This window comes from Prunus avium, chromosome 5 (assembly GCF_965620075.1).
Source record: "Prunus avium chromosome 5, drPruAviu1.hap1.1, whole genome shotgun sequence".
Taxonomy (NCBI): domain Eukaryota; kingdom Viridiplantae; phylum Streptophyta; class Magnoliopsida; order Rosales; family Rosaceae; genus Prunus; species Prunus avium.
In genome coordinates this window covers 27,735,787-27,756,687 of record NC_142288.1, presented here as the reverse complement: position 1 = coordinate 27,756,687, position 20,901 = coordinate 27,735,787, and the positions used below count along the sequence as shown (strand labels likewise).

The 20,901-nt window shown below is 36.9% G+C and overlaps 4 protein-coding genes across 4 annotated transcripts; 1 reads left to right on the top strand and 3 right to left on the bottom strand.

Annotated features, from left to right (window-relative positions):
- Nucleotides 1-2,192: 2,192 nt before the first annotated feature.
- Nucleotides 2,193-5,570, bottom strand: LOC110762262 (Exostosin family protein). Its single transcript, XM_021964867.2, has 3 exons — nt 5,158-5,570; nt 3,482-4,918; nt 2,193-2,932 (listed from the first exon to the last, which is right to left on the bottom strand). The coding sequence occupies exons 2-3, from the start codon at nt 4,457-4,459 to the stop codon at nt 2,411-2,413; spliced, it is 1,500 nt and encodes a 499-aa protein (XP_021820559.2). The 5' UTR covers nt 4,460-4,918; nt 5,158-5,570; the 3' UTR covers nt 2,193-2,410.
- Nucleotides 5,571-7,165: 1,595 nt separating this feature from the next.
- On the bottom strand, nt 7,166-8,120 carry LOC110762369 (gibberellin-regulated protein 6-like). The gene is made up of 4 exons (XM_021965005.2): nt 7,978-8,120; nt 7,855-7,893; nt 7,710-7,743; nt 7,166-7,594 (listed from the first exon to the last, which is right to left on the bottom strand). The coding sequence occupies exons 1-4, from the start codon at nt 8,044-8,046 to the stop codon at nt 7,413-7,415; spliced, it is 324 nt and encodes a 107-aa protein (XP_021820697.2). The 5' UTR covers nt 8,047-8,120; the 3' UTR covers nt 7,166-7,412.
- A 3,468-nt stretch (nt 8,121-11,588) lies between these two features.
- Nucleotides 11,589-12,458, bottom strand: LOC110762391 (mini zinc finger protein 3-like). The gene has a single exon (XM_021965029.2). The coding sequence runs from the start codon at nt 12,064-12,066 to the stop codon at nt 11,782-11,784; it is 285 nt and encodes a 94-aa protein (XP_021820721.1). The 5' UTR covers nt 12,067-12,458; the 3' UTR covers nt 11,589-11,781.
- Nucleotides 12,459-19,525: 7,067 nt separating this feature from the next.
- Nucleotides 19,526-20,545, top strand: LOC148294603 (uncharacterized). Its single transcript, XM_088253818.1, has one exon. The coding sequence runs from the start codon at nt 19,526-19,528 to the stop codon at nt 20,543-20,545; it is 1,020 nt and encodes a 339-aa protein (XP_088109944.1).
- The last annotated feature ends 356 nt before the right edge of the window (nt 20,546-20,901 follow it).

Sequence of the window (20,901 nt, the reverse complement as noted above, 5' to 3'; positions counted from 1 at the left end):
GTGATTGCCTTTTACAATAGTTTTCTTTTGGTTTTTATTTTGAGCAAAGAGCTTTTGTTCAAGGCTTGTAGTTCTTGAAAATGAAAAGAACAGAAACAAAAAAAGGAAATGAGGGTACAGAGAGAGAGAGAGAGAGAGAGAGAGAGAGAGAGAGAGAGAGAGAAAGATGGTCTTCATGGATAAACGAGATATATATAAAGAACAAAAAAAGAAGAAGAGGGCAGATATGCAAGCCCAAAATGCGTTTCCTTTGAAACTTTGAATGGGGTTTTAAGGGCTGGGCAATCCAAAGAGAGAGCAAAGAAAAGCATAAAGGAATTCCATTTAGCACAAGAAACCAAGACTCTGATTTTTGCTGCATGGAGAGAAGAGCTTGGAATTCTAAAGCTAGTTTAGCTTAAAGCAAGTGTTTGGTGTATAAAGCTATTGGTAGCGTTGGTTGGTTGGTTGGTTATTTGGGTTTTTTTGGTTTTTGTATTTTTTGGTGGGAGGGATTACTATTCCCCACCATTACTCCAACATCTCTACTTTTGATGGCTTTTCTGCTACATTAGCTATCTAAATTTGGAACTGCCTTATCCTTGTTTAATGCTTATTGATGTTATTGCTTTGTGATGTTTTATAACTCAAAATCTTCAGAGTGGAATTCTTTTTCAATGACTGCATTTCATCTCAACTCCGTAGGTTGGCTTGAGCCACATATGCAAAGCATTTAGCATATGCCTTTGGGATTTCTTCACCAAGTTTTCCTAATTCTACACATCAGACTCATCATCATGGTAAATGTACACATCAGCATGGGCAGATGATGTGGCAAGTTGGAAAAGTATTCAAGAGACCAAAACTGGTCTTTGTTTGGTAAAAAAGAGCAATGCAGATGATAGAGAGATGTAGGGAAACCGATTGAGAAAAAAGATACTTGGCTTCCCAAGGATAGTGTTCCAACTTAACTTTTCATTCAAACCTGTCAGAGTCTTCTAAAACAGCCTTATATTGCTTCTATAGCAGGCTTATGATTGAGGTGAATCTAAAACTTCCCTACATATTCTGGCCTTCTGGGGCCTCTTTGTGCTTTATGCTTTTAGCCTTCCAAATCCCATAAAAGACATACCCTTGGCTTATTCTTACAGGAAATGAACCACAGGGAGGAACAAAGTTTCAGGCACACTACTCATTCTCTTGTCGTTGCTTGAAACACAGATACCTCCTACACATACATACTTCCTCATTTTGCAGAGCACAAGCATTAAAAGCATGGGTTTTTTGGCTTATAGGAGTGCTGTTCTTTTTGTCTGTATTGGGTTTTTAGCTCTCCAGCCAGAAAAGGTTTCTGGCTTAAGAAGCATGGATTTGGCTCTCAGATGGGACAAAGGGCACATGTCATTTCTTAAAAGTTTGCATCTTGTTAAGGCTGTTGCTGTAGAGGATTTGCAAGCGAAGCTGAGTTTGGCGCCTGCACCATCAATGACATTTGATCCAAATCAATCGAACAAGAGAAAAGTTCGAAAAGGATCAGACCCGATTCACAACAGATGTTGACATGCTGATGCAGCTTCCTATGGGGAGAAGAAGGCAACTAAGTTTTTTCATGCAAAAGAAGCTGCTGTGGCTGTAACTAATACAAAAGGGTTCAACAGGGTGGTGGGCATCCTCTTCCTTTATAGATTCTCAAAGTTGGTTGGTTAGAATTATATATTTTCGTTTATTTTAGTCGAAAGTTTTTGTTGTTGAGCTGAAGAAATGCAGCTGAAAACCCAATCATTGAGCTAGCATAATCTCTATTGTATAAACATAGGTCCTAACCAATAGCTGAATACTTTGAGAATGATGATGCTGGCACTCACAGATTACATGCATTTTCTGAATTTTCTCTATAAAAGAAAGGACTGCTATAATTCTCTGTCTGTGATTTTGCATTTTATAGCCACAACTTTGAGTGTTTCACAGGTAATGTTGCTGCTGTCTTTGCATCCTCATTTATTTGTTGAGCTCTTCCATGCATGCTCAAATAAAAGGAAAATAAATATAATAAAGCATTTGTAAGAATTCAAGCCATGAGGTTGAAGGTTGTCATTTCTCTAAAACTAAGTTCCAGTTTGATTTGCAACCACACTAGTGAGACATTTTTCACCTTCACATTCTCACATGCAATACAATAACAACAAAAATAGAACTAATTCTACACTCTAAAATTCAAAAATAAATAATTTGATTGAAAATTATTATCTATCTACAAAGTAGATCAACATAACCAATGGGTACGGATATATATTGTCAAAGACAAAATCCCTTACAGATATCTTCTCAACTAGTCTCTGTCTCTTTTATGCCACCTTCAGCAAAACTTTCATGTTTCCCCTGGGGTGCAAGGTCAAGAGATCTTAGTGACTCGTATTTCAAACGGTGATTGTTATTTCGTTATTATACCAGAAGTTGACCTGTCATATCTCTTCTTTCTGTGAAATTTAAATTGTATAGAGGATATCTTATGAGAAACTGCTTGCCAAATCATATCAACGGCATCACCAGGCTGGGATGGATACCGATATTCAAATTGATGTACAATTTCCTTCAACCTTTCCCACATCTTGGTCCACTTGTCTTGCTTGATTCCTTGAAGAAGATTCAGTAGGTAACCCTTCTTAACAGCATCAGACGCGTGAACAAATATGCAAAACTCTGAGTAGTCTAAGACCTCTTCAAATGGTAGCTCAATCTCATCACTAATAATCACAGGAACACAATGACTAGCAATAGCATCAAATAGGCGATTTGAGGAAGGGGTATCACCAGCAATATTGAGGCAAAACTTTGATGAGGCCATTCCTTGGCTTGCCTTGTTAATACCATTTCCTCGAACACTACCAAAAGTGAAGTGTACATCTTTCTCATCTTTGAGAATATAATACAATTCTTGGCGAATTACTCCTCCCTGGATGAATTCAAGGTAAAGATTACTTTAGTAACATATTTTCTGGAAAATCTAAAACTGATTATTGCTAAAACAATAGTGTATGATGTAAAGGAAGAAGGGAAGCACTGCAAAAAAAAAAAAAAAAAAAAACCTGCCTTTTGGAAACAAGAGCCAGCAATAATGACAAGAGCGCATCAGAATTCAGAATAAATGATATGTTTATGAAATGGATCATGTCAGTCATAATTCAAACACTTTGTTGCTTCATTGGAGTTAGGATACATTAGCATATCAAATTAGCAATCAGTTTTGGAGACTGCCCTGCATCAAAGGACTAATTTATGCATTTAAATTCCATTATAATGAAATGACTTGTTTGCTCCTCTATATGAGATAGACCTTTTCCAGAAAATCCTAATGGCCAGATAACTCATTCCACTATCAAATTCCGGGTAATATGAGCTAATCAAAACAAATTTCATCATGCATCCTATCACCAATTGAAAACAAATTGAATATTAAAGACTATATAATTCATGACAAGAGGTAAAAGAAGAAAAAACATACATCTTTTCTGTATATGGCTCCTCGGAAATATAATAGTATAGGACGTTTCTCAAATGAGGCTGATTTGCTGCTGTCAACAGTCATCACCACATGTCTGTAAGGAGCAATTACATCCTTCTCAAGATTTGCTATTTCAGCAGGGTATCTTCCAAAATCTGCAAGCACAAACATGGCTGAGCCCAATTTCCTTCTTGCATCCAACATGCTATTTGGATGGTGAGCAACTATCAAATGATCCTTCCCACCCTTTCTTTTCCATTCATCCCGACCTTTCAAAAACTGCACCAATTTGTTCTGCAACATCTTGTTGACACTGACTTTCTCCTTTCCATGGAGCTTAGAATGCCTGTTGTAACTCAGAGATGAGAAGAATGGCACAAAAATAACATCTGCTTCGCTTGAATTGTGCACCCTAACTACCGTGCAAGGTCTGACCACAGTTGGGATATTTGAGGACAGAAGATCAAGGGTGAGCCAGTATTCGATACTGTGCTGTAAATTCAGGCCACCTGGGTAAGGTGGGATGCGACTTGGGATACTGACATTTGGCCATGTTTCATTCTCCTTTCCCTTCCAACCCAATAGCCCAAAGTGAAATTCAGGAGGCAACTCATACATGAACACCCTCAAGAGTGCCTGAGTTGAATCACAGGCCATAGTTTTCATTTTCCTTAAAGATCCCAATTTCTTGCTTGAATTGGAAACTTGACAGGCCAATTCACTTCTTTTTGAGGATCTTATAGCATCAACTCGGGAAACCTCAGAGGACAGGAAAGGAAGTTGTTTCTGCCTACTTTTTACAAGGGGCTCAAAGTACACTGATGTGCCATTAACAAGAATAAGCTTAAACACTGAACTGGGTGTAAAAGAAGTTTTGCTAAATTGAAGTATGAATACAGAAGAAAGGATTAAAAGGAACACAGAAACTGTTATCAAGTAGAAAAGAAATTTTGAGGGAAGCCTACTCTTTTCTGACATTGATGAAATTTACCAAGTTTTTCAAGTTGAACAAGATAACAACGGCAATTGCACAAAAAGAAGGTATGCAATCTATGTTACTTCTCCTAGAGATAAAAAACCATCTTATTGCTCTGAAACATTTATACCCATCAATGGTCTAGAAGGAAAAGGGAAAAACAAGGCAATGCCCATCAATTCAGCCTCTTAGCAGAGCAGCTTGCTTCCAGAAACATGGACAGAGAGACGCCCATCTTGAATATGAAGCCTAAATTTTGTAATTCTTTCAAAACTCGTTGCCACACTATTTATCTCCAACGAAAACAACAACCATCAATTCAAGGAGAAAACTTTCTACTTTCTCAAGGCCATGGATAATCTGTGAACTTACTGCACACAAAACCTTGAGTTTCTGAAAAATCCATGAGCCTCTCTCTTGAAATCATCGCCAGAGCAACTGAGCAAAAGCAAGTGATAAATCTGCAGAGAGTGAATAAACACTTAAGTAGAGTACTTCTTGCAGCTGATTACTAGAACGCATTATTTGGATTTTTGAGCAGCTGAGCTACATGAAAATTTGCCGCAAAAAGAGAAAAAAGAAAAAGAAAAAAAACTAAAAAGAAGCATGAACAATCAAAAATAAGAAATTCCTCATCTGGGTTTTCAAAGAATTATGCTTTCATGAAATGGGTCGATTAGAAGTAGCAAAAAGAGCGTACCTGATGAACTGGGATTCTGAAACTTCATGGCATGCAAATATATTTTCAGGCTTCAAAGGGACCAAGTTGGAGGCTTTTCTAATACACAGAGGGCCTTTGAACAAAATCCATTAATATTTTATTATAAATTTCTTAACCTTTCTTGTGGGCTATAGCATTTGATTATCATTAAAAAAAAAAAAACAATACTTTATGCTGATCCTTTTGTTGTTCGTGAGATGGAGAACAGAAAGCTCATGACTTTATGAACCTTTCTCGCGTCATTTTAATTTTTGAGCCTTGCTATGATGCGCACGTCCTCATGGCTATTAATAAGGTTTTCAAGCTCATTGCTATCATCAACACACTCGTCAAATTATCAATTATTCAGCCAGATTGCATTGCAAAAAACCTGGCCTTTTTCTGTTGGCCCAGACATTGCGAAAAATATGGTTGAAATAAGCTGATTTTATTGAGACCAATAAAAAAGGTAATTTATTACAATATATCCCCCTATCCTCCTAGTCATTACACTCCCAAAATTAACTCCAGTTGCTTGCCGAATAAGTTTGATTAATAATTTTTATCCCTTAAAATTGTCAAATATAGTTACCAAATGCTATCGTCTTAGAGCATCTCCAACCGATATGTCAAAAGTGCCACATAGACATTTAACAGCTAGAAATAACATCTCACACACTCCAACTGATGTGTCAAAGCTGATGTGGAATGAAGGCTGAAGATTGAGATGTTATTTTTGACATCCCAAAAGCAAGATGTCAAATGAATATTTTATTATTTTTTATTTTCTATTCTTTTTAATTAAAAATAAATCAACACTAAAATGTAATAAAATAATAATTTAATTTGACATATCGAGTGAAGTGTAAAGCTGTGTAAGAGCATCTCCAAGGGAGATGTCAAATACCAAACATCAAATTTAAATTTGATGGCAGATGTGGCAATTTGACATCTTACACAGCTTTACACTCCACCCGATATGTCAAATTAAATTGTTATTTTATTACATTTTAGTGTTGATTTATTTTTAATTAAAAAGAATAGAAAATAATAAATAATAAAATATTCATTTGACATCTTGCTTTTGGGATGTCAAAAATAACATCTCAATCTTCAGTCTTCATTCCACATCAGCTTTGACACATCGGTTGGAGTGTGTGAGATGTTATTTTTAGTTGTTAAATGTCTATGTGGCACTTTTGACATATCGGTTGGAGATGCTCTAAGATGTCAAATTGCCACATCAGCCATCAAATTTAAATTTGATGTTTGGTATTTGACATCTCCCTTGGAGATGCTCTTACCAAACATAACATATACATCTAGGATACAAAAAACTTTGAACCAAAACGACGTTCTTTTGATGCAACATTGATTTTGATAAGAAGTTATAAGAGGCATTTTTATGATAAAATAAAAATGATATTAACTACAATAGTACTTATTTTAATCAACCTTGTGAATGGTCTAAAAAGCCTTCTTTCAATATTGAAATCAACCGTATAACAGTGTGATGTGCAATTCTTATGAAGAATTTGATAAAAATAATTTCTCACCAATCAAAATGGTTGAGGAAATTTGCATAAAAGTAGAGAAGAGACTTTTCAAGTAGGAGGAAAGTCTTGGGCTTAGCCGAAGTTCAACTTTGAACAACCCACTTAACTTAAAAACACCTTTTAAGAGTCAAAAACAGAGCCAAATATTTCTTACTTAGAAGGTAGTCTTCCATAAGATAATCCCAAGTAAGAAATTGAAGCTTGATGAACACATTGTGTGAAGGGGCAATGCAACTATAGTATTCTTTTTTCTTCCCTTCAAAGTTTTGATGTTTTTCTTTTGTTGCTAGTTTTTTTTTTTTCAAACTTCAAGTGATGGTGTAAACTACAGGAGGAGAGGGGTTCTCACACACACTATAATGGTGCTATGTGAGTTTGAACTGAAAACCACTAGTCTGCAAGTCAATACCGCTTTTCCACAGAGCTGGACCCCGTTGGCGGTAATTGGAAGGGAGAACATAAAATAATCTCATTTTATTAATACAATGAAAACATAAATTCTGTCAACGCTCTCATTTGGGGGTGTTATAAAACCATATATCCCCAAAGGAGCAATGGACTACCATTAAATTAATATTCTCAACAGGTCAGTGAACTTTATGACCCAGAGAAGAAGAAATGCTTTATAAAATTGGTGCTTAAATATTGATTATTTTTGGTAGCTCTCTTAAAGAGAAGAAACCAAGCAAAAATGGTTGCTCAAGGGCACTTGGGTCCTCCTTGCTGGGTCTTCCAGTTGTTGTAGCAAGGGCACACAGCTTTGTTGCCATAGTAACCAGGAGGAACACAGAGACACTTGGCACAGCATTTTTGGCAGAAGAACATGCATGGCTTGTGGTACTGTGTCTGGCTACATCTCCTTGTGCATTGTGATGGGCATTCTAGTAATTCAATTGTGAGCTTAATTAAAAACACATCATTTATTAAGGGCAGAAAATTAATTAATCTGCATTTTAGGCAAGAAAATGGGAGGGATGTTCTAGTGATGGTACTTACGGTAGCTCTTTAGACTCCCAGGACCATACCTTCCCTGGAGAGAAAAAAAAATTACAAAAAATTAAATCAGAAAATGACCATTTTAGCCATAATGCAGATTGCAAAATTATGAAATCATGCTTCATTAAGAATAGGAACAACTTACACTGTCCAAGTGATACTGGGTTTCTTGTTTTGCCATAACCTGCAAACATTGGAAGAAAAATAAGAGAGAGAAATTGAGTAAGAAATAGTGCAGTTGAGATTAATTAGGGGTTCAAATGGTCACCTGTGTTGCAACCATGGAAATCCCAAGGAGGGCTAGAAGAAGAAAGTAGACAAGCTTAGCCATGGCCATTGCCTCTTTGGAAGGAGAAACAAAACAAGGATGGAAGGAGTTGTGGGGCTTGATTTAGAATGCAGTGTAAGCATTGGCTTTATATAGATCTCTTTGCCATGAATTGTCTGATTACCTTATTTTATACAAAAATACAATAATATTAAAGTACCTGGTTTTATCTATGTTAGGCTCTTATTATGACTCATATTCCAAAATTGTCCATGTTCAGAAAACAAAGAAAATTCCTAAGTTCATTATTTTTTATTCGAATTTGAAACAATTTTTTTTTTTAATCTAGGATATACTTTATGATAATTTTTGGAAGGGCTTGCAGGTAATTTCACAAAACTGCAGTAAGTAACATGGGAATGTCATCAACTGCAGTGTAGGTGGTCCATAAAAACAGAGCAAGTAGGGGGAAGTAAGATGCAAGATTGGTGACGTGGCAAGATCTGAGGGTAGGTGGAGTGAGAAAAATCTGGTGTGGCAAAGTGCATGCCAGATTAGGGCTGGGTTATTTAAAAATAATGGGGAGGCAGGGGGCCTAACCTAATAATTGAATAATTGAATGGGGTGGGGCCGGGCCCACAGGTCCACAGGTCCACAGGAGGAGGAGGAGGAGTTTGAGATTGTGATTGTGATTGAGATTGAGAGCCATGTGATTATATGAGGACCTTATCTGAAGCGAGCACATGACTTTTACCCAAAACGACACCGCCAGTACGCATAATGCGCTGAAAGATTCAAAATCCATCCCCTCCTGTCTATTTGTGTTTGTGTTTTTTTCTTTTTTTGTGTGTTTTTCCCTCTTATGGTGGGTGGGCCAAGGAAAGTTTGATGGTGAGATTGGGCCTCAAATATCAGGTCAGGGGCAATGCAGGCCCCGTTGTAAGTTAGGCCCAAAGGTGGGCCCCCACTAGACTTTTTGTACTATCTGCTTGCGCGCCCCTATCATTTTTTGATCTCTCCCAAAATCATATAAATGCTCTTCCTTTGCGTCTGGTGAGATGTGATGTTTCTTTCAATCAGTTATAATGAAAGTTGTACACTCGGCCACCTTGTCCTCTTTTAAATACGGAAAAACTTGTATGAAACGGAGATAACAATATTTTGTTATTCTTGACAAATCACAAATTGCTACGTGAAAAAGTCATCACGTATGACATATCGTAATTAGCCGGAGATGACAAAATAGTGCTATCTCCGTTTCATGTAAGTGTTTCTCCCTCAAATAGGTCATTGGTTTTTTCATTTTCATTTTCTTTTCTTTGTTAATATATTATTCTAGTTAATTTAGAAGTACAAGGGGTCATTGTATTTGTATCCAATCAATATTTCAACTCAACTAGCTTAATTACGAGCAATGTGTTAGCTATCTGTCAATGCTGTCGAGAATTTGTATCGATTCCCTCTCCTTCACGATAAAAAACAAAAAGTAGCTCAGCTTTTATTTCTTTGGTAGCTTGAATTGCTCCAATTTTGAATCGGCTTGAAGCAGCAACATGCAATAACAGCATACAATTTGATAGAATCGATTAAAAACAAACATTTTACTTTAATTAACAGAAAAAATGTGCAATTTACTACACATGGCTAGGTTTCCCACATGCGATTGGTCTGAGCAGCCCTGCTGTGCTGTGCTGATATATATATATATATATATATATATATATATATATATATATATATATGTTTTTTATGGTTCTGAGTAAATCATTTGAATTGTTTAATAGACAGACTGATCTGTTACAGATATGTAAAAAGCTTGTGCATTATCTCTATTTCATACTCATGATCATTGATCATACTGGAACATACGATATGTAGCCTAATTACAATATAAATCTGTCGACGGGATGATGGGGGTGGGTCACCAGAACATGTAAACAACAAACACTCCATGAATAAACAAAACTACAATCATGGATTGGATAGGCTTTGCCACCATCCAATTTGCCTGTAGGTCATGAGAAAAAAGTGCACAACATAGTACGACACTAGGAATTTATAATGAAAAATTCATTGGAAAAGTGACAAGGAGAAAGAAAGAAAATAAAACCAAGATAACAAAAGATGAGCAACGATGGATGTTGTAACGACTAGTTGATCCTGAAATGGTTTTCATATTGGACATGACTCAACCAATCTAATCACTATACTATTGCGGCAATGATTCTGTTCCTGGCCATGATATAATATTGAAATATTCATTCTTTTTGATCGATCGGATCGCAATGTGCGTGTCGAAGAACAACTTTCAAAGTTCCACTTAATCAATCAATAAAAGTTAAACCTTATTATATCTTCATTAAGGACAATATAAAACTTGGTCATCATGATCTTACCACATGAGATAGCATAATCTTTTCTTCTGCTAAAACACATGATCATTTCATTCCCATTTCCTTCACTATGATGCCCTAAAGCTCTTCATTAAGGATCTACGTACTAACACATCTTCCACTGGGCTTTCAAAATTTAACCTCTCCCCCTATATCCTAACCCTTAGAGCTGCAAATGATGCCATCCTCTCATAAATTTCTTCATAAAAGAGTAAAAGGGTGTGTGTGTGTTGGTGATCTTTTATTTAATTTCTTGACATGGCCGGCCGCCCCCCTACGCATTACCTAACAGGGCATCTCACAAATCCACGTTAAACATATGGGTTTAGTGGGTGGGTGGGGAAGGGGACAAATCTCTCCAAGGACATTGAAGCATAGCTTCCACTAGTTCAACTTATTTAATAATAATGTTGCTTTGAATTTCCTTTATTATCTGTCTTTCATTTGGCTTCCAACAAGTTCCACTCATGAGACCACCGAAAAGTAGAGAGGAGGGACACTTCGCAGTACTATAACACTATATATAATTTCTGAATTTTAATCTTCGTAACAGATTTTAATAAAATTTTTTTAAAATGTGATATGATAACGTGATTGGATGTGTGGGCCTTTCACAAGTTATAACATATTACAGTATGTGTTGAAAGAAAAGTCATTCTCATGATCAATGTTTGTGGAGCTAAAAGAAGGAGATTATGCTGATATAAACAACACCTATATCCTTAGAAACATTAATTTCATCCTTGTTTCAATCACCCTTCCCCTCCAATTTGGTGTATATAGATACAAGAGCTTCTGCTCTTTTCAAAGTCTATATTCCATTCAAACTAATGTTATGTACACAATTAACATAGTTCAGCTTGAAGTATGATAGTTAACTTTCATTTCTTTAATTTTCAAAGAAATTCAAACAAATAGAGAGAAAAAAAATCATGGTTTTGCTTACATGAAAGGTTAAACTTAACGTCGAGCAGGGTTACCATAGTGGTTGTGGCCCTCCCCCTTGCCCCCTGCTTGGCACTCAGGATCGAAACCCCAGGGTTTCTTTCCTCCCAATGTAACCAAAAAGATTAAGCTTAACTAATTAATAAAGCTTAATATATAACTGAAGCCATGGCCATATCTCAACATATATAGGAACTTGTTTTTGTTCGGACCAAAATTAACAACCGCTAGCTGCCAACGTACAGCCTGCTAGCGGCCAGGGGCATCGCAATGTTCAAAACCTGACGAACATTTTTCTATTGAACAATCAAATTAAAGTTTGATAATCTCTTCAGAGTCATATCTGTTGACAATGATATACAAGTAGAGAGAACAATTCACAATCAGTTAATTTCAGAAATTAAAAGGCCCTTCTTCCTATACACGCGATTTCATTAATGCCCTTCAAATTTTACTATGACTACTATTACCGATAAGTGTTGGGTGGAGAATACTCACAAACAACCTCAGTTTCCACTTCTCTTCTGTGAAAATTCCTGTGGCAGCCACAAGCAGCGCATGTAAGAGCCTCAGTTGTCCCCTCCTCACCACTTGCCATGAATTCTCTGCACCCATCCACAGCATACCCTCCTAAATTTGCAGCATGGTTCTTCTGGCACTCACCATACCTCACAGTTCTCACCATGGAAGACGAAGTGCTCGAGCTCCTCCCCGAACTGTCCCGTTTCACCACCACTTGGCGCTTCTTCATGCTTCAAAAACCCTAATTCTTCTTTGTGTCAGTGGAATTGGACCTCAGAGCAGCAAGTCTCTTCAAAAGCTTAATCATCCAAGTAAGGATTATTGGTGAGCTCAAAAAAGAGGGGATACGTTTGGATTGGTTGTTTGGTGCCTGCCTAACCCTAACCCTAGTAGGTATATTTATATAGGTGCGTGTGTGGAATGGCACTAGCTATATAGGCAGCAGGCACTAGTGCAGAAGAGAAAAAGAGGGCATGAGCTAGCATTGAGCAGCCTTTGTTTAACCCACTAGGGAAATTTTCTATGTTTGGGTTTTTACTAAGAGAAGAAAGATCGATCGACAATCGAATTCATGTTGTCGGCTAATGGCTGCGTAACACGTCACTCTAGAAAATTGATCGCAAAGTTCAATTATACTATTGCCAAAACAAAAAAAAAGGAGGAAGACTGAAGAAAGGTTAGGCTCTTTTGGATATATAAATAAAGTTTATAGTCCATTCTGTAAACGTGGCTCACTCTGATATCAATTGCAGGTTCCATCAACAATTAATAGTGGAATTCAAAGTAGAAAACTCTTGTCCTTACATAAACCAGGAAAAGTTGAAAACCTAGCTCGATTGGTCTTTGGAAATGATATCTCAACTGTCCTGCCGGACTTATCAGCCAAATAAATTCCAGCTCTTAGTTTTTTTCCCCGCTCGAAATTGACCTTTTGAGTTTAGGGTTCTTCAAAGATTGGGATTTCAGATTTCAAATTTGGTCAATTTCGAGCCCTAATATGAAATGGGGAGAGTTTTAGACGAACTTTTACGGTCAAGGATTTTGGGTTGACGAAATTGCCCCTTGTGGTGACTCGGGGTTTCAAACCTCTGCCCACATAGGTGGACCTGAAAGAACTTAACCAATTGAGTTATACATCAATGACAATTTGTAGTTAAAGTAATGAGAGAATTGAGATATTTTTCACATTTACAAAACTCATTTGAATAGAAGAAATTTTATGTGAGTTCCACATTTATAAGAGATGTGACAACAATTTGAGTAGATATTGCTGGTGATTGATTTTATGGCCGGAATTAGCGATGATTGTTTTGCATAGAATGACCAACCCAATGGAGATTCAAGTTTTATATTTCCGTGGGTCCAAATTGATACTTAAAGACAGGTTGCTGTGGCCCTTGAAACTGTGGCAACCACTCTTGTCTAAGTGTATACCTAAGATCTAATTATTAAGAGGATAGCCCACGCTCTAGAAAATGACCACAATTCTCTTCTCTTTGTATCAAATCAAGGACAATCATAACTTTATAAAATTTCAACATCAAAGAGATGCTCTTCAAATCTAACCTACTTTCCAGCTGAAAAATAAATTAAGGGATATAGCGAAAAAGATATATTGCGGAGAAGAATTTTCGTTTAAATTATATAGAAAAGAGTAAATGTAATAATGGCTGAGATATATCTTACGACTAACTTTTTATCATACAAAAGAATATGCATTAATATCGATGAATATTGAAGATCAAGTGGTAACATGAACTTTTTTAAAAGCTAATGAAAACCACAATGTATATATGTATTTCATGCAAACAATTATTCGCTTTTGATGCATGATGGTGGAGTTGATGAATTAAAGCATGAGTAATGGAGATGCAGAAGCAAACATGACGAGCCTCCACCATATGAAATTATCAAAGTGAGGAAACAAGGCTGAGACAGATACACCGTGGGGCGATAACATGTGCCTATATTTTGCCACCTTCTAAAATATTAAAGTGAACCGAGGGACAAAGACACATGTGGTTGTCAATCAGAAAAGTCAATATAAATTGAAATGGTCACAGTCTCACAGATAAAATATGAAGCTCATATATATCTATATATATGTAAGAGAGTTTTTTATTGAGAGATGTTCAAATAAGTTTATTTGAAGGACATTTTAGTAGGGCCAAAAACACATTGTATTTTATTAATTCAAACCGTCTATTTTGTAGATATTCATTCAAAGATCATCTCTACAAAAAATCATTTGAATTCGATATCATTTGACTACTCAATTAAATTATTAAATTCAAGTACTTTCCATCATTTGGTGAAAAAAAACATACGCGCTTAAAACAAATTTAGAGGAAATGAAGGAGTTGGTTTGTGTACGTTGAAGTAAGTCAACTACAAACTTCTATTTTTGCAATATAATCATTGTAGGCCTGTGAAGAATTTGGTCATTGTAGGCCTGTGAAGAAGTTGGTGTAATTATTTGTAGGGTAATATGGAGCTAAGTTGGTGGCATTCAGCTATCTGCTGGCTTTGGCTTTCACAGCACTCTTAATATTGTACAGATATGTTTTGGCTTTAAGTAATCCGTTGGTTATTGGGTCTTAAATGAACATGACCCACATTCACATGTACAAACACATATATAATGCCTTGCTTGAAACTTTGAAAGATTTGATATCACTACTTTGCAAGGGTTGTTTTGAAATGATTTAGACATTGACCTCTTAATTAGATAATGTTTGGTGGTCTGGATAGATTAATGAAATGAGATGAACAGAATCAAGAAAAGAATGAAATCGATTTTCAAAATTTACAGTTCGGAGTTTCAAATCTCGAGTATATATAATTCTTAAGTTTTGTGTTCAAAATTTGACTTTGGATAAGAAGATTTAGGATTTAACGTTTGAGGTAACAATAAAGTTTGTACGAAAAATTTGATGATGCTATGATCGAGCAATGGAAGGACACTTTTTTTTAATAACAAAAATGGAAGCATATGTACACTAAACTTAAGATTTTTGTCGTTACTAGCCTACTAATATTTTTTATCCTTTTCTTCTTCTTCCTCCTTTGTGGGTGGATGTATTTTTTATTTTAAATTTTGATGTGACTATAGTTGGAAATGATTTAGTGGGATTTACACCTTACATATTTTTCTTACGACTTTATGAAAAGCAAAGATCTATATATATGTTTTTGTAGTCCACAATACACAGGTTGAGACATATTTTAACCACATTTAGACAAGAAACTCGATCTTCTTCCTTTGTTTGTAATAGAAAACAAGAAATGTGGCTTTTCTCACCAAAGAATCCTAAGCTTGCCAAGAAAAGTAAAATCCCACATCAAGCTAGCTAGGTGAAAAAAAGTTGTGCTTTGTAGCTTCATCAGCTATTAGCTCTCAGTACTTTCACACACCACCACCACCATCACCATGTATATATGGTGAAGCATTTCCTTTTAAAACAAAAAGAATAGCTCCATTTTGCGTGTAGTCTAGAGGTCCAAAAACCAATCCATATTTAGCAAAAGATTTGTGAACAAGTATCAAATAAAGTGAAGTCCCCCCCTTCTTTTGTTTTCTGCTTTATGCTGTTTTTTTCATCAATAATGAGATCTTAAAACAAATTAGGGTCCACATATCAGCTTAATGAGATGAACAAACTCAAATTATTTGATATGAAAAGCAGTGCATGGAGTGAAAGAAAGGTGGACAAATAGCATCTTGTCTTGAATTGATTAAATTATATTGGATGGTATGGTGGAAGGCTCAATTGCCCATCAATCAATTCAAAAGGCTCGTTTCATCGAAGAGAAACTCTTGTGCAACGGGAATAACACTTTTTGCTATGCCTGACCAATAACACAATGACTTTTGGGATAATTTTTCCACGTATCATTATGTTATTGGCCGGAAATAGCAAAACAATTCTATTCTATTCTCTTTACAAGTAAGTTTTTTTTCTCCCATTGGGCCCCCCCTTTTTTCTCCATATCAAGTGGACAATAATTGGCAGCCGTAGGCCCATATGAATTCTCCGATTGTGGTCCTGAAGGGAAAATATTAAAACCCCATATGCCTATTGTCAAAAACCAACCCAACGTCCACCCATCAGACCCGATTGGTAGCAGCTACAACTTTTACACATGGACTTTTATATTGAGAAACAAGCCCAAAAGTGGGTGATTTGGTTCCGAGGCTTATCGTCTCCAACAAAAGAAAAAACCAACCCTAAAAATCAAACACTTAAGGCTCAAGCAGAGAGAGAGCAGCAACAACTGTTCAATTTGAAAGTTGAAATGATGATTGAGATGCATAAACCAATGGTGCCGGGGCAAGCGTGCTTGACGAGTGCAAGGGGTTGTTCCAAATCCGAACAAAGCACCAGCAGGATCAGCAGCAGGATGCCTTGTAAATGTCGTCGTCGTCGGCAATATTTTCATTTCTTCACCACCACCAAAACTAGTAGTAGCTGCAACCACACCAATTTCAATCCCAATCCCAATCCAAAGAAGAAGGAGATTAATGGCTACTTCCAACGCCAACGCTGACACGGCCAACAACGACAACAACATCTGGCCTGTATTCCATCCTCCTCCTACGGTGACCCCTGCCTTGATCTCTTCTTCAACGCCCTCAGACCAGAATATAGAGATGTGTTGAAATTAATGCACATTTGTGCTAAAGAAATGTGTGGAGAAATCTAGAAGATTTGTGGAAAAGCCTAAACTATTCTAGAAGCTTGGTGGGAAGTCAGCAACTACATGCAACTATGAAGATTATTCTAGAAAGCCACACTTGTTGAGTAAAGAGAGTTGAAGTTGAAAGAATATTCTAGAAAAACCAAGAACACTCATGTTGCATGATGGCTAAACAATAGCCACAAAAATAAATGTTGTAAAATATAGAAGTTTCTAGTAAAAGCCACATACTTGGTGATGTAGGCAAAGAATGCCTATAAATAGGCAGGCAACCACAATGAAATGTGGAGTGAACCAATCAACTCCCAATCTATGGTGGAATGTAACAAGAGAACTCCCAAACCATTAGGGAGCCAAGAGCTACCCAAATGAAGCTATGTTGAGGAGCCAATAAGCTCACCAATCAAAGTGTAAGGGCCAAATACCCCAAACTATTCAAAATCAAGTGTGGTGGCCAATAAGCCAAAATAAGCTAAGAAGAAGGCCAATTAGCCTACACTTACCTATGTACTATTCTCCTCCAATCTAATAAAATCACTTTGTTTCCCCTACAAACCAACAAGTGGTATCAAAGCAACTCACATCACACCTCCTACAAACCAACAAGTGGTATCAGAGCTGGTTTGATCGCTTTGGGCATAAGGGCCGACTAGAGAGCCGTGTTCGATCAACTATGGGCGCATGGGCCGATTCTAAGGAAGCAAAGGAAGCAAGGTACGTGCTATCAATACTTAATTCAAGAAGTTTCAAGAAATCTAGAGAAGGGGAAGGATATCTAGAGAAAGTTCTAGAGAAGGAGATAGTGAAAATAAAAAAGAGAGATGATATGAGAGGAAAAACTTTCCTCCATGTGGGGTGTGCAAAAAAGTTAAGGCACCCAGAAAAAGAAAAAAGAAAAAAAAAGAAAAAGAAGCCCGAATGTTGAAACTAAAAAAATTGGGCGTTGAGAAAAATATATTGCCGATGAAGAACTATCAAGATAACTATGAACGAAATAAGTGCCGCACGAGCACAGAGCTGCATCATCAACTAGAGCTTCATCAATGCTAGCTTCAGGAGAAGCATGCTCGGAGAAACACAAATATGCATTAAGGAGGAGTGTTGAAATTAATGCACATTTGTGCTAAAGAAATGTGTGGAGAAATCTAGAAGATTTGTGGAAGAGCCTAAACTATTCTAGAAGCTTGGTGGGAAGTCAGCAACTACATGCAACTATGAAGATTATTCTAGAAAGCCACACTTGTTGAGTAAAGAGAGTTGAAGTTGAAAGAATGTTCTAGAAAAACCAAGAACACTCATGTTGCATGATGGCTAAACAATAGCCACAAAAATAAATATTGTAAAATATAGAAGTTTCTAGTAAAAGCCACATACTTGGTGATGTAGGCAAAGAATGCCTATAAATAGGCATGCAGCCACAATGAAATGTGGAGTGAACCAATCAACTCCCAATCTATGGTGGAGTGTAACAAGAGAACTCCCAAACCATTAGGGAGCCTAGAGCTACCCAAATGAAGCTATGTTGAGGAGCCAACAAGCTCACCAATCAAAGTGTAAGGGCCAAATAGCCCAAACTAATCTAAGTCAAGTGTGATGGCCAATAAGCCAATATGCTAAGGATGCCAATTAGCCTACACAAGCCTTGTACTATTCTCCTCCAATATAATAAAATCACATTGTTTTTCCTAAAATCCAACAAGATGCTAACCCCTACCTTAAACATCTGGAGCAACTGCTTCACTTGGCCTGGTCCCACGATCCCCTTACCACCCTCAAGCTCATCTTCACCTTCGATTCAATCTATTTTTCTGACAGAAAGTTCGACACTGCCGTGCTTTATTGGCTCCACCACAACCACCCCTAGAATCTGTCATACAACCTCCACTCTGTTGCCAACTTGCCTATCGTCCGCTATTGCAGGGACGACCAAAATTGTGTACAATGTTCTAGTTCAAAAACGAGACGACCAAAATCATCACGACGTTGCTGCGCATCTGCTGCGTCTTCATCCTGAGAGGTACGACCGTGATCCAGATTATGTTGGAATTTTTGCGGAGTATTTCAAAATATAAAATTAATTTATCTAATTTATGTTGAAAGTGAAATTTTAAATGTTTGATTTAATTCTATTTTATGAAAATTATAAACTTCTTTCGTATTGATTTTGAATAAATTGGACATTAATTTGTTGTCGGTTTTGATATCTCCTTCGTGGTTTTAATTGGTTTATTTCCGTTAACTTTTTGTATCAATTTATTTTATCATTTAATTAAGTTAAATGCCTTTGGTTTTACAATAGTCGTTGAAGGTTGTGATTCCAAAGCTTTATTGCATGAGTTAATTGCTTAGTTGGGATCAGATTTTACTATTTGAGCAATAGCCTTCAGTTTTGTTCTTAACGTGCAAATGTGGTTTAATTGCTTGGTTAATAACCCAACATTCACTGGAGTCAATAAGCTTATATATACACCAAAAGAAAAACGTTCCAGAGAGATTTTTGGCACCTTTCTTCATTATTTTTTGCTCCACATTCTTGAGTTTGTGTTCCAATTTGTTTTCATTTATCAATGGAAAGATTCGAGTTGTTCATCCGATCCAAGTATTGCGAGTGTACGCATATAAGGGTCATAGGTTGTTGAATCTAGGAGGGTAGGCCGCCATACAACCTTGCTACGCCGAGACATTGTCTTCAAATGGTGAAATCTACTCTCAAGGACAGTGACTACACGCCTCATCCTAAACTATTATTCTACTAAAGTATCAATGGAGACCAACTTCTACATCCTAAAAGATAAGTATTTTGCTGTAATTTCATTGATTTATTTAATCTACTCTATCAATGTAAATTACAATTTCCTAATAGTTATTTCATATGATGTTTTGAAGGAAAAGTAGCATCCATAAAGCAAACTTTTCCAACAGATTATAGGTTGTTACATGACCGGGTTATAGATGTTTTCGTGGAGTGGTTAAAGTTTGATATTGACAAAATGAATTCGCATCTTTTGGTATCCGGGGCTACAGAGTGTTGCACTTCCACACAAGTTTTCGACAAACACCACGCTGACGCCATTTTTCTACGTGAAAGCGTTGCGAGAAGGGTTTCCCCGCCAAAATCAGATGAATCAGGAGAGGAGTTTTTGGTGCCCTTGACCAATTACTACAAGCGTCAACAAGAGCAATGTCGGGTTAAGAAGTATTTGGAGAAGGTGAAAGCAGCAACAACAACAGTAAGAGGAGGAGGCAATTTAAGTAGTGGCATTGACATAACAAAGCTAGATGCTTTGCTTCCGAATGAGATCATAAGATATGTAGAATATGAGGATGTCCGGGAAGCGGCTGAGCTTCAGTGGAAGGCAATGGTGGACTTGTACCTAAAGCAGCAGCAGCAGAGGGAGGGTTTGGGCAAACTCAAAAATTGGTTGGTGGTGGGCCATTATCCAAGGAAATTTTGGGAGGTCGGTTTGAGACTTTTGGTGTTTGAACTGAGTGAAGACCCATGGAAAGGAAAACTCATTGGTGGAGAAGATGAGCCAGACTGGATAAAAGGCGATCATGATCTTAAGTCCAAGTACGAGGTGGCATGGAAATCCGAATGTAGGGTTTTGGGGGCGATTGATTTAATTTTGGAGGTGGGTGTGAATATGAATTTAAAGGTAGAGCAGATGATCAAGAAGGTGATTGTGTTCACCGAACTACAACCACTTGATACAACCACCACTTGGGAGTTTCAATACGAGTTACTCCGGAGTGAGTTTGAGGCAATACAGAGCAAGTTCAAGGACAAAGGGTATGGGGATGATGTTGTACCACACATTTTGTATTGGCACGTTTCTAAGGATGAGGATTTCTGGATTTGTACACAACATTCAGGGTTCACGCTGTTGAGTGGAGGCTTCGACAATTTGATCAAGTCCTTCTTACACAATAGCGGGGAAATTGGTCCGCACCATCTCATGGAAGCAGCCATCGCTTACAAAGAGTATCAAACTTTAGTTGTAGTCGACTGACCTCTCAACTTAAAGTGATGATGATCAATCAATCCCTTGGGTTGGACTGGATTATCACTAGCTAGATTCCTAAGCATCATTTGCTTTATTATATTATGTGGATTGATATTATGTTTACGTTTTGGATTGCAATTCAATTCTTAAAAATGCATTGCCCCCTAAAAGTTCATTTGGTAATTGTGCAATGTTGATAGGAACGGGAAAAGGAAAACAGTTCCACATAATCAAATCTCCAATACCACTACGGATTCTAAATTGTTTTTCATTAAAAAAGAAATTAATGACTGTTGATTTGATTTTATGTGTTAATTAATTGAGGACATGATAGCAATAGAATTAATGACTATGACACCTTA

What these genes read in the sequence shown, in the direction of transcription:
- LOC110762391 (XM_021965029.2), bottom strand. Translation starts at nt 12,066, where the DNA reads ATGAAGAAGCGCCAAGTGGTGGTGAAACGGGACAGTTCGGGGAGGAGC.
- LOC110762262 (XM_021964867.2), bottom strand. Translation starts at nt 4,459, where the DNA reads ATGTCAGAAAAGAGTAGGCTTCCCTCAAAATTTCTTTTCTACTTGATA. An exon ending in GAGCCATATACAGAAAAGAT is followed by an intron (nt 2,933 to 3,481) that starts GTATGTTTTTTC and finishes GAATTCATCCAG; the next exon opens with GGAGGAGTAATTCGCCAAGA.
- LOC110762369 (XM_021965005.2), bottom strand. Translation starts at nt 8,046, where the DNA reads ATGGCCATGGCTAAGCTTGTCTACTTTCTTCTTCTAGCCCTCCTTGGG. An exon ending in CCCAGTATCACTTGGACAGT is followed by an intron (nt 7,744 to 7,854) that starts GTAAGTTGTTCC and finishes TTTTCTCTCCAG; the next exon opens with GGAAGGTATGGTCCTGGGAG. An exon ending in TGGGAGTCTAAAGAGCTACC is followed by an intron (nt 7,595 to 7,709) that starts GTAAGTACCATC and finishes TTGAATTACTAG; the next exon opens with AATGCCCATCACAATGCACA.
- LOC148294603 (XM_088253818.1), top strand. Translation starts at nt 19,526, where the DNA reads ATGAATTCGCATCTTTTGGTATCCGGGGCTACAGAGTGTTGCACTTCC.